Source organism: Elgaria multicarinata, chromosome 5, assembly GCF_023053635.1.
Source record: "Elgaria multicarinata webbii isolate HBS135686 ecotype San Diego chromosome 5, rElgMul1.1.pri, whole genome shotgun sequence".
In the NCBI taxonomy this organism is placed as follows: Eukaryota; Metazoa; Chordata; class Lepidosauria; order Squamata; family Anguidae; genus Elgaria; species Elgaria multicarinata.
In genome coordinates, this window is record NC_086175.1 from 99,372,491 (window position 1) to 99,391,568 (window position 19,078).

The window sequence follows — 19,078 nt, forward strand, 5'->3', positions numbered from 1 at the left end:
CTTGAAATATGTTTCAGGCTTGAGGTGATAGTGGCCACAAATCTATAGACTAACTCTATGCCATGTTACTGAGAGAATCCACCTCACACCTTTATGCAACCGTTTCCCCCTCCCCCGAGTTCTCTCATCCCTTCTCACAGCTTTACTGTGAAGGATGTTATGTGAGCTGAGGCCTTTGTTTCTCTCTTCATCTGGCATCCTTCTTGAGAGAGGTTGGTACTGAAAGAAAATAAACGTTCTGGGGTCTGGAAGCCTCCCTAGCTTCCTTTGCCTTCTCACAGGATATAAACTCACAGATGCAAATCGGTTCATACTGACCTCATATTATTGCTGTAACTATACACCTTCCTCATCTCCTCACAATGTTTGCCCTTTCTCATAACCTTACATCTGTTTATATTATAAGCTGCTTGAGGGGAGAACAATGGGTTTTGATATTCACTTTTTCATATATAAAAGCTAGTATAATGGTCCAGCCTAGGCTTGGGTGATGATATCAATTATAAAGTGCTCAGTATCGAATACACTGCCACATTACAAATGCAACATTAGCTTTGGCCTGCTCAGGCAGTTGGCAATGAAAAGATGTGCTTTCTAGCCACCACTGACTAAGTGTGCTCTTAACAACCCTTGCTCAACTTACTAGGACAGCTGCTGTTGTGAGATCCATGAAATAAGAGTTAAAATATATATATTTCCAGCTCACCTGGATCTTGCCTTGGAAAGTCCTTTTGGATTTAGTATACTGGTCTAGTCTTCTGACAGCGTCTCATCTGGGGAATATATACCCTCTCCTATCATACAGCCAAAGAGAATCACTGCGATGGTTACACATGGCCAAATTAGGCCAGAAGTCTTAGTTTTCCTAGGTATGTGGCCAAGTAACAGTGCCATACCATAAATGAAAGCAATGTCTGATCGGACAAAGGCCACTTGGCACCAGGATATTCCTTTCATCTTTTGCCTAGTTCTCTCTGTGCTTGGACAAAGACACCCTTCCTACTTAGCAGCATTTGGATGGTTTTGATTCTGGACAGAGATTTTTTACTGAGAAGGAATGAATATTGAGGTGAAGAGTCAAATTGCTTTCATGCATAAGAAACAGACTTATCTTGAGATGTTGAATACATTCCTACAATTCCTTCATTTTTAGTTACTATAAATATTTAGTAACTATAATGCCACCTAGGCAAGTTTGCTTATAGAATTATGAACTTGCTTCACTTGCATTGTAAATAAATCCTACTCTGTTTTAAAGTGCAATGAAAATAAAATTTCCCCTCTTTTCTAAATGGTTTTATATGTAGATTTAAAAAATCACAGTACTTTTAGCATATTTAAGGTCTTTGTATACAGTAAAACAACCTTTTTATTCTTTGGGCTAGACTCCCAGTAGGCCTAATCAAGCATTAGTATATTAATATCCTTTTACAAAGATATATCTTTATTCAATTTATACCCCACCTTCCCACCAAGAAAATGGCATTCTAGGCCATTAATGGGTAAGGAGAGAACCTAGTTGCAGAGGTTATAAATATTGACCTCTTTTAAAAAAAGTAATAGGACAGATGTGTGCTCTGTCCATGATGAGGAAGAACAAACATTGCAAAAGGTTAATGAAAGATGTGACATTGCACTAGGTGAAAAAGGTGGCCTTGCTGGTGGTGTTTGTCACTTTTGAAAACCATGAATTCCTGTACTGGATAGGGATGGCTCAACCTCCAAATAAGTTTTTATTTTTTAAAATTAAGCTCAGAGAATAGTTTGCATATAGGGAAAGAATTGTGTTGCTAATAATTAATGATGGCACCGACATTATTTTTATTTATATATTATAGTTATATTTTGCTCTTCCTCCAAGGAACTCACTTTAGCTTCACAGCAACCCTGTAAAATAGATTAGGCTGAGTGATAGAGGCATGGCAACACAGTGAATTTCAAGGTTGAGCAAGGACTTTGAACCTTAATTTTCCTGTTCTGAGCTAATGCTCTACCCACGTACCACACTGTCAAATCGGTCTCCGAGCTATTTGCATAGCCACACTTTATATTGCACTTGCAAGAAAATAGTGGCTGCATTAGAGCAGCTTTCCCCAAGTTGGCACCTTTCAGATGTATTGGATTACAATATCAATCATCTCCAGCTATTCTGGCCAATGCCTCTGCCGACTGGGGATGATGCAGGTTATGTGGAGGGCAACAGGTTCAGGAAAGCTGCACTACAGCATAGACAAATCTAATTTCCCTGGCAGTTTGATTGAGAAATGCAGTTTATGAGAACTTTTCAGAATGGAATTTGGCCCTTGGATTCGATGAAGCTCCCAATCCCTGACCGAATAAACAAATTCGTAACATTTGGATATTTATTACATAAAACAAAAAAGAAGCATCTGGAAATGGAAATAATCTATCATCTTTGTCTCTGTCTTTCAAATAGATTCAAAGTGCATATGAAGGATTGCCTGGATACCAGAATATCCATGTCACGGAATTCAGGTATGAAGTTTTATAAGCATGTGAAACTACATCTCTTCTTGTATTAATATGGTTAAAGTTACCAGTGCAAGACTCCACCCTGCTGAACAAAGACTCACTAATTTGGTTTGGAGAAATGTTTTGAAGACTACACAGATGGTTAAAGAGGTGAAATGAAGTATTTTAATGTCTGTCTCCTTTATTTGGTGGAAAGTGATCTCTGCCTGTGTGTGGAGGGCACTGTTGATAATTTCCTTGGCCACTCTTGCTTATTTCGTCAGCCGTAGAGTTGCAAGGCAAGAGCGGTCAAAATGGCAGCTGCCATTCTTGTCCAGCTGGCAGGATAGATTTTTGGCAGCAATGACTGATGGGATACTAGTGGAAGGACTAATGGGAGAGAGAGGGCGGGCGATGAGTCAGTCAAGTCAGCGTGGACTAATAGTCAACTCAATGCTGATCCTAATCCAAACCACAGTTGTTTGTTAGCATGTTCTATGTGGAGTACCCCCTAGATAAACAACTATCGAGTTGATTATTACCCCAATGTTGACTATCATGTTGTCTGAATGCAACTTGGCATGTTTGAGGTTGGTTTATTTTGTTATTCTGAGGGTCACTTTATATATTATGCTTTCTGACACAAAAAATGGTTCATGGTATTTCAAAACCCCTTTTTGGAGGAGGATAGTTTTGCCTCTCTTCAGGCTGGTACAATTTTCAGATCAGTAAGAGGGGGTTGTAATCCAGACTTTCATATAACAACATATGCCACACAATCAAACGCAGAGTTAAATGTGCTTAAGACCATGGAAATCATTATATTGTGATCATATTATAAAACACAGGTGAGTTAAACCTTTGTCAGAATAGTGCTCTGGTAGAAATCATTTGAACCCATTGCTTTATTTCTCCCTCCCCTTTTTGCATTACATTAATCTACATGGACAACATCATTTACCTAGAGCAGGGCAGGATCTACACTACTGCTTTAAAATGGTTTATAACAGTAGTGACAACTGCTGGGGCCCAGGACACACTCCATATACAGTTTTCAAACTGTTTTCAAAGTGTCATATCCTGCTTGGTGTAGATCTGGCCAGGATGAATCATTCTCACTACTAATCATTATTTATCATAAATGTATCTTGCCATTCCTTGAAAAAGCTAAGGGTGTCTAAAGTGGGTTTTCCCTCACAATTACCTTGTTAGCCTAAGATCACACATGGCTGAACTAGAATTTGAAGCCAGGTTTCCCACCAGTAAAGGCAACATTGTGGGTACTTAGATATTGGCTTTTAAAAACTCCACTGAATCATATGAATATTCAAGTTCGGTTCAGTATGGAAGTAGAATCATCATCATCATCTATGAAGAATTGCTTACAGATATCTTGATTTGCCTTGTTGCTTTGGGTGAGTGGGGGGGGGGGCTTAGTTGTAATGCTTATATGGCAAACACCTTTTCTCATTTTATTTTAACTTCTCCCCATCCCAACATTTAGGTCTCATCCGGAAGACAGGTAAAGAAAACATCTAAATACTTATTTTGTCCTACTCATAGGTTATTAATGTGCTACCTTATAAGCAGTCATGTCCCCTTGCAGTGAAAGGCTCCAAGACCAGGGAGCCAACATGCACTAACAAGGTATTCTGAAAGCTGCTAGCATAAATGCACTCCAAAATTCTTTAGTTTAGTCAGAAGTGAGAGCCAGTGTGATATAGTGGCTAAAGTGTTGGACTGGTAGTTGGGAGATATGGGTTGTAGTCCCCACTCACCCATGGAAACCCACTGGGTGACTTTGGGCCAGTCACAGTCTCTCAGCCCAACCTACCCCACAGGGTTGTTGTTGTGAGGATAAAATAGAGAGGAAGAGGATTATGTACACCGCCTTGGGTTCCTTGTTGGAAAAAAGGTGGCATATAAATGCAATAATAAATAAATAAATAAATAAAGTTACCCATGGACCTTGGAAGATAGGCTGAGATATTTTTCCAGTGCTCCAAAGCACCAGCTGTGTGGCCAAGGCATCACAGGCTGTGACATCAAATCTAGCAAAGATCCACTGTGACATTAGAAAGCTTTTTGTAGTGAATTGCAATAGCTGATTAATAGTTATCGGCACCAATGGGAGCATTTCCCCCCCTAAGGCTAACTGCAGTGAGGAAAAGGATGATTTTCACTAGGATTGCAGCTTTGGGAAGGGTCAAAGCTCCACGTGCTGCAGTCATGATGAAAATCTCAGTGTCTAAGGTGTGTGTGTGTGTGTTTATGTTGCCCAATGAAGCTGCTACATACACAATAACATTTGCTTTGATTCTCAAACCATGAAAATTTAGTTCACAAGAATTTAGCCATTATCATAAAGAAATATGAGTAGTAAAAATGGTCAGTGAGTGTTGGAAAGAAGAGCAGTTGTACCACACGTGCTTCTCTCTAATAGCTCCTTTCTTAAATGTTTAGTGGTGTGGAGGTTCTGTACACTGTGGTTTTTGATGGGGAAGCCATCAGCAATGCTACGTGGGACCTGATTAACCTTCAGTCCAACAAAGTGGAAGACAATGCCTTTCTAGAGATTGAAGATAACCCAACGGTTGTTTACACAGTCAGTGACTTCAGACATTATATTGCTGAAATCCTTCATAAGAACTCTTTACTTGAGAATGCCTCGTTGAACCTGGATCCCGACTCTCTCCAGCTCATTAATGGTGTGTATTAAATAAGAAATCCTATTTCATTTAAGTTAAGTGGTATTCACTCTGATAAGGTGCTATGAGACTAGCATCTATCCTCAGGAATTTAAGAGACTGTGATGTATTACATGTTTCCTAAGTCAAGTTTCCCCAACCTAGTGCCCTGCAATTGTTTTGGAATTCAGCTCCCATCAGCCCCAGCCACCATGGCCAATGGTCAGAAATGCTGACAATTGCAGTCCAAAATATCTGGAGGGCACTAGGTTGGCGAAGGTTGCCATTAGTCAAAAGCCACCTCTCTGGATCAGACCTCGAAAAGCCTCATGTGTTTGAATTTATGGCCAAGCTGTCTTTGCCCTCACCCCCATTATATGCAGTCCATGAATTATGAGCCCCCCTCCCCAGAAATGGTCTTCCAACCTCCAGTACAAAGTAACGAAGGAAATGGATGCAGGATGCAACCACACAGGTTGACCCCCAAATCTTTTACAATAACACACATGAGCCTGGGACACCTTCCTCTTAGCATCTGCTCTGTCCTTGGCATCTGCCCTTATGACCCAACTACACTTGATAATCAGCGTGTTTTTCCATTAAAATACAGGTGATGTGTGTTTTTAAATGTAAATATCTCCATAATTACCAGTCCTCCCAGTTTACGTTACGTGCTTTTTTTTCTTTTCTTGATGTCTTATTTGGCCTCAGGCACCTCACACTAGCATAAGCTGTGAATGAGCTAATATATTCTAGGATCTTTGAAACTTCACAGAAGATCCTAGAAAACAAACCTGTTGCGTGCTGGAGCTGCTTCCATACTGTTGGGTGGACCTATCCTGTTTGTTCTTAGCCACAGAGATCCTTGTCTTCTTGGGATTGAGCACATGGCTGTGTGTGTGAAAGAGTCTACGTATATGTGCGTGTGTAATGTAATTTAATATATCCTACAGAGAAGGTACTATGCATGTATGTCTTACAGAATATTCAGAACCTTTGTTTGGAAAAGGATTCTGTGTCAGCAGAGCCCACATTTTATACAAAACTATCAAATTGGGCAAACAATTTGTGGCTCTGGCTGTTTGATGTGTTCATGGATATAAGGCCTTTGTCCAAGCACTGGCTGAGTCCTTGTCTTCACATATCCATCACTAACTCAGTTCAGTTGATATGCTATACACGAAGCCAAAACTTCACTGATCAGTGGATGGAGATAACAGCAGTTGCTGGAGGAGCGACTGACTCAATCCGCCTGCTGCTGCTTATCATCCCAATCTGCCAGGAGACTAGTGGGGAGATCATTCTCTGTTGTTACCTCTGATCAAGCATTGGAGACAACCCCTCAGATTCATCTCCCCACTAGCCTCTAGGGGGCGGGGCTTGGAGGAGGGAACCTCCACAAGCTGGATGGAGGACTTCCACAGCCGGAGGTTCCCCATCTCTAATATAGGATGCATAGAATGTACATGGTGAGGTCATGTGGGCAGGGACTGTCAAGAAATACTTTTGTAAGCCGCCGTGAGAGCCTTTTTTGGCTGAATGGCGGCATAAAAATCCTTAAATAAATAAATAAAATAATAGTAGTCCTTGTGGAAAGTTGAGCTATGCACCCTTGCTCTAGACTGGCCTCTCTCCAAATTCTTATTGGCATTACTGTAATTTAATGAGTTAGGAAATGAAATTAGTCCAGTTAGGATAACAAAAATTTAAAACTCTACATAAGCTTCATGTTTGTCTGCCTTATTATTTGCCTCCACAGTAAAGGAAATAGTCTCTTCTGTAACTGAAGACCCGACTCGAATTACTGCTAAGCCTATTGATGATGTAAGTCCATTTTCCTATCTTGTTTTCTTGATCTAGCAGTTTGTTGTCTTTCAACCTCTTATAAAATTATATAAATAGTTGAAGTACAATAAGATAAAAGTCAAAGCTCTTTCAAATGCTCTTTCAAATGGAATCAAAATGTTCTCAGGTCCTTGTTTAACAAGAAGTACTTGATAGAAGTCTTAGTCATTTATGATAGCTTTTATATTAAATAGTTTTGTATATTTCTGTGAGACAGGGTCAGTGTTAAATTATTGAATTTGCTGCTTGCTGGCAGAAAGTTGTGGAAAATATTTTGTTTTTGCAGAATGGTCTTTCTGTTCTATTAATAGGTTGTGTGTGTGTGTGTGTGTGTGTTCTTCAAATGGCATTTGCAAAAAAAGCAAAAATTGCCAGAATAATATTATATTTCTTATTGTACTGTCCCACTTTGAGAATCTTTGAATAGTATTAGATGCCTCAGTAGTATGTCTATGCATTTAAATAAATGATGAAGTGTCATTCTTGGAAGCCATATACAAATGCTCCAAGAATTCCTATTGAAAATTATTTGTTCCAAGTCTTTGTGTTTATATTTAATTCTACACATTTTTCTCTGTGTTGCACAGTATTATATTTCCATGGTTTGTCTCGCATGTTAATTATTTAAATGTTAATTATTGATGTGGCAGTCAGTGAAGATGGGAGACGGGTGGAAATAAGGCAGATTGTCTGCCTGCCCCATGATAGCAAGAGCCTAAATATGTTATACACAAATGTGTTTAAATGAAAAACAGCTATGGGAGGGGGACAGAAGTGGTGGGTGTGTACCTAACCCTTTCAACACTGGTCATTTCTGTTTCTCAATTTCCCACCTGTGTTTTTCCTTCCCACAGTCCTCCACATGCATGATGTTGAGAGCAAATGGGCATGTTTGAGGGCTGTTTTCTTCTGCTTCTTTATTCATAGGATGCTTCCAGATGATGCTTTTATAGCACTATCATCCTGCCTCATTCAGGGAATTTTATTGGGGTGGGGGTTTCCATATGTCCTAGTCTTCTGCTCATAATTCCCCTGTATTTTCCCAACTGCTTCTTCTTACTTTAATCCATTAAAGGAAAAAGGGCAGAATGACTGCACGATGCCTTCTGATTGGCAGCGCTATGAGCCCTCCGTCTGGAAGCACCCATAATGACACCCCTGCATACTCCTTTACAAAAAGGAAGTCTGAAGACTGTACAATCAGGAAATCAGGAAAGGGAAGACAGGTGGAGTTAGCAATGTAGCCAGCAGGCAAGCAATGGAGAGACACAGCACCCAAATTCCTTCACCCTGTGGGAACTCATTGTCCCTATCAGAACATCAGCTGGCAAGCCTTCAGCCTCAGCAATTTAGAAATTGGAGCAAAGTGGAGGCTAAAGTAACTATGGGCTCATCTACACCAAGCAGAATATTCCACTATGAAAGCGGTATGAAAGCAGTATATAAAAGGCAGGAGCCACACTACTGTTTTATAGCAGTATTGAAGGGCACTGCAGGATCTACACTACTGCTTTATAGTGGCACTGAAGTACAGTGACAACTGTTGGGGGCCATGACACATCTACACCAAGAAGGATAGAACACTATGAAAACAGTATGAAAGCGGTATATGGCATGTGTCAATGGGTCCCAACAGTTGTCAGTGTACTTCAATACCACTGTAAAGCAGTAGTGTGGCTCCTGCCTTTTATATACCGCTTTCATACCACTGTCATAGTGGAATATCCTGCTTAGTGTAGATGAGCCCTAGGTCAGTGGCGAGATGAGCATTTGTGTCCCCATCTGTTTCTTTGCATACTTAGACTGTACAAGTGGTGGGATATGAGAGTGAGCCCTGAGCCTTGTACACTGTGATTGCTAAAGTGGCATAATCATGGCTTGTAACCATTATGGGTCTTTATTTTAGGATCGTGTTGTGGTATCTGAATGGCCCTCGGCTGATGAGTCAACTGTAAGCAACATCTTGCCACTTGATTTCACTAGACCTGGTTTCATCTTTGATATGGAGCAATACAATGACAATGAAATCTGGTTAAGACCAGATGGCTTTCTGAGCCCCGAAAGCAACTTCAGTTCAACACCGAAAGCTACCCTCCATTCAAAAACTGATATCCCCATTCCCCCAGATGAACTACTTTTTGTGGATGAAAAACAGAAGTTGCATCCCATCACACCATCAACATTAGAGACTGATTCTCCTGTGGACTTGGAAAGCATTTCTATTTTTTCGTTAGAAGATGGTAAATTCTTTTATCTTGCTACTGAACAGCACAGTTATGTAACTTAGAAAGATTTTTCTAGGCGTGCTTCTAGATTGAAACAAAGGTTACATTGCTTAGAAAGCCTGTCATGTAGTAGGGCCTTTTCTTTTTAGTACATTCCATTGAGGAATCCCGCATTGAGCAGGATCTGATTGCACCAAAGGAAACGGATATTTTAGAAACTGTATTTTAAAAGTGGCTTTCTGATTTTTAGTCTTCTTGTCATGTCGCAAATACTGATACTAGAATAATAATAATAATAAATTAATAATATATTATTATTATTATTTAGAATGCTGTGGCCAAGGTGAAGACCAGAGCCAGGTGTTGAGAATCTGCTATGCCCATTTTGTTTGACTTTCACTAGTTGCCAGTTTGTTTCTAGGCTAAATTCAAGGTGCTGGTTTTAAACTTTGAAGACTTAAGGACCGCCTTCTTCTATATGTTTCCCCAGCATGCTTTGTCAAACATTTGAGGTGTTACACCAGATCTCTCAACCCTATGAAGCATGGTGGGCAACAGCTAGGAGAAGGGTCTTTTTGAGTGCCCTACCAAGTGAGAGTCGTCACCGCCCCCGCCAACACATTATTGTTTTAGGAGGTTGCTTAAAACATGACTATTTAAGAAGGTTCTTGGTTGAGTGTTCTCTTGGTTTATATTTTGAATGCTAATCCTTTTATGACTACTGTGTTTAGGGATTGTTTTTGTATGGCTCCTCTTAGCCTGTTATGTTCACATTTCTTTGTTTTAGGAATAGCTGTATATGTTTTTATATATTCTGTGATGTTTTATTTTATAAGCTACCTTGAATTCATTTTTAAAGGTGGGATACAAGCAATAATAATAATAATAATAATAATAATAATAATAATAATGTATTACATTTTAATCATGCTTTTTATTGCCAGTTGTTTCTTTTGTTTTTTCCTGCTTTGTGCAGATGAAGAAAGAGAAAGATATAAATCACAGTTAAAATCATAGATACAATCAGGGGATTAACAGGAGTTTTAAATAGTGCTGTTGCATATACTGGAAGTATGGGGAGGAGTCCTTTCCCTCAAGATGCCCTTGTGTTGACAGAGGTTTTTGCACTGCTGAATTCCTGTTTTTGCCATTGGTTCATGGAAGGAGGTGTTACCTGCCTTTCTAGGGAGCCCCTCCATGTGATTCTAATTTTGGATGTGCCCTAAAGTGGTTGTGGCATTTACTTAAGAAAGAATATCATCATTATCATCATCATCATCATCATCATCATCCTGATCATCCTGGTGGGGAGGGGGAGGGATCTAGGAAAAAAACTCCAATATGCTACACTTACAAGAACTATTTAACCTTGTGTTTGTTTATTTTTAGTGCTTGGGGATTCTAAGGAGTCAGAAGGTTTTCTTTTGCCTTCAAGACCTCCCCCTCACATGGTGCCAAAAGAAATCCCACCCACAAGCGATTCTGTGATTCCTCTCACTCCTATACCACCAATGGCCTCTGTATCAGCCATAGAGCCTAGTACGGAAGAAGTGTTATCTACAAGTTTTGTAGAAGAGGAAACTCTACAACCTTATATATATATAGAAGAAGGTAATATAGATGACTATGGTTCTGGTTCAGGACAGGAAACACAAACAATGATATGGCCTTGGTATAGACCTACATTGGAGACAGAGGGATCGGGTATGTATGACTATAAAGAAACAAATTTCATATTGACTTCCTCAAAGGACTATACATCTAAGGAGCTACTAGATGAAGTCATATCCCAGTCACCTCTTGGAATAGAAGAACCTACAACAGAAAGTGTTCTTGCTTCATCTACTGAGATGTACAGTACATCGCAGTACATAATAGAATTGGACGATTCCAGTGAGGATTATCAAATCATTCCTGAAGTAATTGGAATAGAAGACCAAACAGTAACAGAGCAGTCACCCACAAAGTATCCAATTATAGCCATTACAATAAAACAACCAGACAGTATTTCTCCAAGAACTGGAATAGAAAAACCAGGAATAATTTTAACAGCGGATCCTTCCGTGGAAAGGCCAGTGACTGATATTTTTATGGTGGACCAGCAGATCCCTCATTCAACAGCTCAAGAAGCCTCTGGATCAATTGCTCTGAAGCCAGTTACTCTTCCTGCTGAAAGTGTCACTCATCAACCTGCTGTTGAAGTCACAAGTTCAGTAGAATCAACTAGTTCTGAAGTTTCAACTGCTGTTCCTTATTTAATAGAAATGACAACAGCTTCTGATGACTTCACTGGAGAGTTCAGTACAACCCACATCACTAATACACCTCCTAGTAGCTTTGACAGTGCAGTAAGCTACCCTGCAATAGTGACTATTACACCAGAGTACTCTATCCCTGTCCTCACTGACATGCCTACCACACAACCAACAGTATTTCAATCTACCATTATCTCTGCTGAATTGGAGGAAGATTTGATTGCAAAGGAATTGGAGGAAGATTTGATTACAAAACAGGACCGTGAAGGCACTACATATTACCCCCCTGAAATGAACCAGGAAGGAAGAAGCATGACTGAGAGTCATATGAAGCTATCTACAAGTGCCCATTCAACAGAGATGGCCAGTGTAGCTGGGGCTACTCATGAAAATCTCAGTAACGTTACTGTACCTGCACGGGCTTTAGTGGTGTTCTTTAGCCTTCGAGTTACCAACATGATGTTTTCAGAGGACTTGTTTAATAAAAATTCCCCTGAATATAAAGCCTTGGAACAGAGATTCTTAGAACTGGTAAGAGTTATTTTATAATTCAGATTTTTCCAGCTGCTATTATGAGCAAGAATACTTTTGATCTGGGAGCAAGCAACACAGGGGTACAGTATGATTCTAAATGTAATGGGATCCTGCTTTTAGAGAATAGATTATAAATCAGTGACATTTGATGTTTGCAGTGACATTTGATGTTTGTAGATCATAGCAGATCTAGTGATATGCACCTAGATCTGCTATGATTGTTCACATTCAAATACTTCGATTCAGTCTTTCTGACTTATCAAGGGAAAGGAAAAATTCCGATAGTGGAATGTAGGATTTTTCTAATTAGATAAAGTACTATGCTTTTGCATTATACCTGTGCAACAAAACAAATCATTAAATGAAATTTCTATGAACACATACTGCTGTTGTTGATGTTAAAATGGGCAAACATTGAACAGATATCTGTTTTATATGGATTCAGATTAATGAGTCCCCCCACTAAATGTGCAGTAATGTTTGCAATCAACATGCATTGCCAATCAAGTAAAACTAGTTTATGATTTTGACTTTGCATTTAAAAGCTAATGCACACATAGGAAAATTGGGCATCTGAATTCCGCCTTTACGTTTAAAGGAGCAAAATATATGTGCAGTGCAATCCTATGCATATTTATTCAGAAGCCCTTCTATATTAAATAGTGCTTACTCCCAAGTAAATGGGCACAGGATCTGGCCTTAGACAAGAAAAAAGAAACATAATCACTACATTGATATATTATTATTTCCTCTATTGTAGCTGGTTCCTTACCTGCAGTCCAATCTAACAGGCTTCCAGAATCTGGAAATTCTGAACTTCAGAAATGGTAGCATTGTGGTGAACAGCCGAATGAAGTTTGCAAAACCCGTGCCTCGTAATGTCACTAACGCTGTGTACATGATTCTGGAAGACTTTTGCAACACGGCTTACCAGACCATGAACCTGGCTATTGACAAGTACTCCCTTGATGTGGAATCAGGTACTGCAAAGAATGAATCTTGTTGCTGCGGCAGTGAGCCGGAAGAATCAGGCCTTATTCTCATTGCAGCAGCAAACCCTTGCCTATGCTGTACGATTTCAGACTGCAAATGGGTGTTCAGATAATTGAAAGTTCTTCCAAACCAAACATCTCCCCCCACTGCCCCGTCTGGAAAATGAGATATTAGGGAGATAGCTTCCAGCTTAGTCTTTTCCCTAACATGCTAGTTTGCTAAGCAGAGTTTATCCCTGGCATGCTAGTTCTCTATGATGAACATATCGCCATTTATAGAGTTCTTCCTTCATGTTCAAAGTGCCACACATATCTCATCTTGGTAATCCTTACACAACAACTCTTTAGTGCAGCCAGTGGCCATGCTCACTGGGAATTATGGGAATCCAACACATCTAGAGGGCATCAAGTTGGGGAAAGCTGCTTTAAAGAATTCACAGATGAGGTGAGAATTGGCCTGGGGGGGTGTTCCTGATTCACAGTTCAGACTTGCAAGCATAACAGTCCACCATTTCTCCATCTCTCAGATCTCATAGATAAGAATAACATTATGGTAGATTGGTTGTGTCATCATAATTTTAAACGGGGCTAGTTATAAAAACGAAGTACAGTTCAGCACAAACATAGAGTTAGTATACATTGCCCTTACTAGCACATGGCACGGGCATTTTAATTAGCTTTTACTATAAGAAACAAACCTTGAGCTTTTTACATGAGGCTGTTAATCTGCTCTACTTTCAGTTTTGTCATAGAATTGAGATCTGAGCTCTACACAAAAAGTTTTTCCTTTCATGCTTTTCTGCTTCATATCCTCTAGGTGGTGCTGTACTATAGCAGAATATTTCAATTACACAAGTAAAAAAAAAGTTTTCTTTTGCTTTTACATATAATACTCCATTTCCCCCCAGTCTAAACACCCCCTGGAAAGTGCTATTAAAAAAGAAGAGAAACTAGAGGGTCACAACGTCATCTAAAGGACCTATAAACAACCAAGAATAAGGAATAAAGAGTGCACAGTAAATCCCTTGTACAGTAAATCCCTTGTATCAATTCTAATAGTATAATTATTTTATTTTTCTCAACATCCATTTCTATTTTTATGTTAATTTAAAAAAAAACTTTATAAATAAAAGGTTTTTCAGTGTTTTAACAGAGTTAAGCTGAACCAGGCACTCCTCATTTTGCATTTTCTTTTTTGTTGGTGTTCACAGGAGATCAAGCTGATCCTTGCAAGTTCCAGGCATGCAATGAGTTCTCTGAATGCCTGGTGAACCAATGGAGTGAAGAAGCCGAGTGTGTCTGTTACCCCGGCTATCTAAGCATTGAAGGATTGCCTTGTAACAGCATTTGTGATCTGCAGTCTGACTTTTGTCAAAATGATGGCAAATGTGACATAATCCCAGGGCAAGGGGCAATATGTAGGTAAGTGAAAAATTGTCCAATTGGCTTTCAAATATGGAAAATCACAGACATTGGCCTATCTGTGCATTACCCCAGTTTTAATATTTATTCTTGATTAAAGTGAAACAAAATAAAAAATAAAACCACAATAGATCCCTGAAGTATGACCCCAACTATAGGGAGTTGTGCAGCCATACTGGTTTTGTCCCTAAAGCCATTTGCTCATTCAGCTTTCCTACCTAAGGCTTTTAATCTGTTGTATCTACTTTTGGTTTCATGGCAGAATTGAGATCCAAACACTACGCAAAAAGCATTTCCTTTCCTGGTTTCCCGCTACATAACTTCTAGGTGGCACTGTGATATAGCAGACTAGCACAAATGGAAATAGCATTTACTTTCTGTTTCTTTAAATAATATCATCTTTTCCCTGCTCTAAAAAAACCTCCTTGAAAGTACTGTTAAAAAACAAAAGCGAAACTGGAGGGTTACAATGTCATCTAAAGAATCTGTAAACAGCCGTTGATGAGCTCACAATAAATGCCTCATGTAGAAAAGGTTATTGTACCTTAAACTTGTCTGCTAGCTCCTTTCATGACTAAAATAAGTCAGTTATAACTAGTTGCAGACTATCTTGGAGCTTTGCTCAGCCGCTGTTCTCCACTGGTAAAGATTAGCATGTAATGTGAGCTTCTCTCACTTCAGATTGACAATAGCATAACTTTTCTTCATCTTTTCTTATCACTCCTCTGTTGGCATGGGTGTATGACAGATGCCGTGTAGGTGAGAACTGGTGGTACAGAGGAGAGCACTGTGAAGAGTATGTGTCAGAGCCGCTTGTCGTGGGTATCGCTATTGCTTCGGTAGCCGGCTTCCTCCTCGTAGCATCCGCCGTCATTTTCTTCCTAGCCAGAACCCTTCGGGATCAGTACACAAAGAGTGAAATTGAGGACTCCTTAGGGTAAGTATCAGTAAGAGGTCATTTAATCCTACGTGCTTGATGGGTAATCAGAGGAGCCAGGGGACAGGCAAGTGCGCAGGACTGCAGAGGATCCTTGTGAGTGGAGCACAACCATGCTTTACATATGTCCACCAAACTGAAGTGGCTTTTCACTAGGCTTTTTTGAACTGCCTGTCTGTTTGCTTCTAGGTAAGTCTAAAACTGATTGATTGCATTTTTATACCGCCCAATAGCCAAAGCTCTCCGGGCAGTTTACAAAAAGTGATAAGAAAAGCCTGAGAGTAACCTGGCTGATGGGTGGGAACTGGAAGTATCAGTAAGCCAATCTCAGCCTTGCTGGGAGAAAGAAGCATAAGAGCCTGAGAAGAAATGTATCATGGGAATGTTAGGACCTGCTAGCCAAAGTCAAAGGCCAACCCAATGCCTCAGAGGTGGAAGAAAGGCCCTACTGTGTTGGGCAGCTTTATGGATCCACAGTAGGGTATCACCTCCACAATTATTGAGAAAGCTTGTGTAGGCCCCAATAAATTTAATGAGATTCTCAGTTGCTTGACTTTTGGAAGCATTGCTTCAATTTGGCAACACTCTTTATGATTTGTCATAGAGTCCTAGTTTGCAAAGGTTGTCTTACCAACATAGAACTGTAAATGGAGCCCTTGACACCATGGGCACTGGTTATTCCTCAGCATATTGCCTAGAATGTCAGATAATATTATCCATTCAACTTCCAAGTGAGGAATACAGTGTCCAACGTCTTTTCATTTTAATTTTTTTTATAGGCAAGGAGACAGCCTTTCATCCATTGAAAACGCAGTGAAATACAACCCAATGTATGAGAGTGATGCTACCGGACACAGCCACTACTATCGGAGATATCCACAGCTTACTTCGTACAGCTCAACAAGCAATGAGACATCCACAGAGTACAGCAGTGAAGAGATCAGGCACATTTATGAACATAGTGAGCTAACTAAAGAAGTGAGTAACTTTATCTAATTTGGTTTTTGCTCTATCCTATCTCAAGGACTTTGGTGCTTCCAGGCAGAGAGTTTCTAGTGCTCCCAGTAAAAAGGTGGTGTACAGCTGTTCCATCTTTCCCTCCTTACTGGATTTTCAGTGGTAAGACAAGAGACAGAAGAACAAGTAGGAAAATGCAAGACGGTTACAAATGGAAGACATTGATGCCTGGACCCCCTGAAAAATTGTGTGAATGCGGCAGGGAGGTTGCACAATAAAAGCCTTGTCTAGAATCTCCCTAAATAATAGTACTTCAGTAAAGAATTTCAGTGTTAAACGTGGAATGCATTTCTTTTAAATTAAAGCATAGTTAATAGAGCTGAAAATATATCATACAATGTGCCATTCTGTGTGGTAAAACAGGGCATCTTTAGTTTGAACTGTTGTGGTTTATTTAGGATTATAACTACTGTGTTTTTCCCTGCATTGCAGGAGATTCAGGACAGAATACGGATTATAGAACTTTATGCCAAAGATCGGCAGTTTGCAGAGTTTGTAAGGCAGCATCAAATGTGAGTAAGACATTTTCTTAAATGCTACTGTAAATGTTCCTCATTTGAACCCATTCATTGTGTTCCATGCAATAGTGATGAATTCAAAAGAATATAGGAGCTCATTTTATTTTTTTAAAACAGTGGGTTGAATAACATTCTATTTGAAATTTGTGTGGATCCCCAATGATCAGCTGAATTACCATATTACAAACTGTAAGGAAGAAAGTAAACGCAACACCTTCATGGAAATATAACACTGTACAAAACTGGTCATTATTAGCATCAAGTCAACATAATTTATTTTCCTAATTCTTAAAATGGAATTCCTTTAGAATTACCCAGTTGTTTATATTTCATAGTGGTTTTTAATGCCTAGCTTAGTAGTTTCTTTGTTTTTACCTTTGTATTTTATTTTAATTATTGTTAAAATTAATTTTGTTCACAACCCAGTGATTTGATAATATCTTTATCTATATTAATAAAGAGAAATGTATTCAATATATGTTATAACTGTCACAACTGCTATTGAGCAGCTTCCTATATTTCGTTTGACCAAACTCCGTCACACACTGTAAATTAACATGGTTTCTAAGTGAGGTTAATCAAAAGCAATAAGATGTTTTGCTACTCAATAGATAACAGCATCTAGTCATTTTACATCGAGAACAATACCTTACACTTCAGAATGCACACCACCTATAAACAGTGTGTGAAGAAGGAACACAGGGAGCTGCCTTATAATGATTCAGCCAATTGGTCCTTCTAGCCCAGTATTGTCTACACTGATTGGCTGCAGTTCTATAGGGTTCAGCTAAGGCTTGGATCTTTCCCAGGCCCACCTAGGGATGGAGGCTGGGGCCTTTTGCATACAAAGCATGTGCTTTACCACTGAGTAACATAGATTGTAAGCCTATGCGGCAGGGTCTTGCTATTTACTGTGTTATCTGTACAGCACCATGTACATTGATGGTGCTATATAAATAAATAATAATAATAATAATAATAATAACAACATGTATTAGGAACATAGGAAAAATCCTCATATGGAGTCAGAGCCATTGGTCTGTCAAGTCCAGTATTGTCAACACTGACTGCCAGTGGCTCTCCAGGTTTTCAGGTGGGATTTCTTACTAGCTCTACATGGAGATGGCAATGTTCAAATTTGGAACCTTCTTCATGAAAAGCAGGTGCTCTGTCACCTGAGCTGAAGTCCCTCTGAAATTATTAGAAATTTGATATGAATATAAAACTTTCTGCAAACTCAGCAATTTGTTAGAATCTCCGGGCACCACTATGCTTAGAGAGAGGCTGTTGTATTTGATTGTGGACTTGAATTTTAGTGCAGTTACAAGTTCAAACTATTCGTGCTTTATTTTAACATCTTAAGAAGACAATTAAATGCTCTGAGGTAGAAGTGGGCCCATCTAAAAGCATTAGTCAAAACTGAGCCATTTTTGGCAGAAAGATCAAATGGATCTTAGAAAACCGGTGAGACTGTTCAGCTTCTTTGTTTAAGACTAGCTAATATTCAGTAGTTTTTCCTTTAAAATAGGAGTTTGAAAGCTGTCAGAAACACAAATCCTACAAGTTAGTCGTCCTTGATTCTACGAAGTCAACAAGGTAATGAACAGAGAACCTGTAGTCATTAGTAGAACATTATATTTGCTATTGTGGATGGTAAGAGGTTGGAAGCTTGTCATATTAAAGTGTTGTAATCTCAGTGCAATTCTGTGCCAGCTGCCTGTAACCCAACTATTTGGCCTCTTTGATGGAAATTCATTAGAACACCTTCTGATGATTCTGTTATATTAGTTGATAAAATGTAGTCTGCAAGCTCCGGTCTATGTTCTGGGTCACTCAAAACTAGTTCTTATATTTTAGTAAGGATGTTAAAATGCAATGGCCTGCAAAAATATTATGCATTCTGTATTGGTGCTTCCACCCAGAAGCAGCCAAAATAGGGAGATATAATAAGTGAGCAGATAGGAACTTTTCATGATATCTACTCTTTGCTGCATTTACCTTTGGCAAAAGTTATATAAAGCTCGTAGTGATGTACTTTATTTTAAATACATCACTGTGTAAAACTCACACAGCTTCACTTATACAAATTTCCTGGAGTAAAGGTTAAGACATGAATGCCATATACACAAGCAGTAAGCCGAGTAGTGAATTGTGAGGCACTCTGGCTGGCAGCG

The 19,078-nt window shown here is 39.3% G+C and overlaps 1 protein-coding gene across 1 annotated transcript in view; it reads left to right on the forward strand.

Moving 5' to 3' along the window:
* Nucleotides 1-18,472, forward strand: part of IMPG2 (interphotoreceptor matrix proteoglycan 2) — a 65,697-nt gene extending 47,225 nt beyond the window's left edge. Inside the window, exons 9-20 of the mRNA XM_063127630.1 lie at nucleotides 2,438-2,496; nucleotides 3,977-3,994; nucleotides 4,936-5,180; nucleotides 6,919-6,983; nucleotides 8,911-9,244; nucleotides 10,619-12,015; nucleotides 12,779-12,998; nucleotides 14,222-14,432; nucleotides 15,181-15,369; nucleotides 16,149-16,347; nucleotides 16,819-16,898; nucleotides 18,433-18,472. Of these exons, the coding sequence (XP_062983700.1) occupies nucleotides 2,438-2,496; nucleotides 3,977-3,994; nucleotides 4,936-5,180; nucleotides 6,919-6,983; nucleotides 8,911-9,244; nucleotides 10,619-12,015; nucleotides 12,779-12,998; nucleotides 14,222-14,432; nucleotides 15,181-15,369; nucleotides 16,149-16,347; nucleotides 16,819-16,898; nucleotides 18,433-18,472 (3,057 nt within the window). The remainder of the gene's footprint in view (nucleotides 1-2,437; nucleotides 2,497-3,976; nucleotides 3,995-4,935; nucleotides 5,181-6,918; nucleotides 6,984-8,910; nucleotides 9,245-10,618; nucleotides 12,016-12,778; nucleotides 12,999-14,221; nucleotides 14,433-15,180; nucleotides 15,370-16,148; nucleotides 16,348-16,818; nucleotides 16,899-18,432) is intronic.
* Nucleotides 18,473-19,078: the final 606 nt, after the last annotated feature.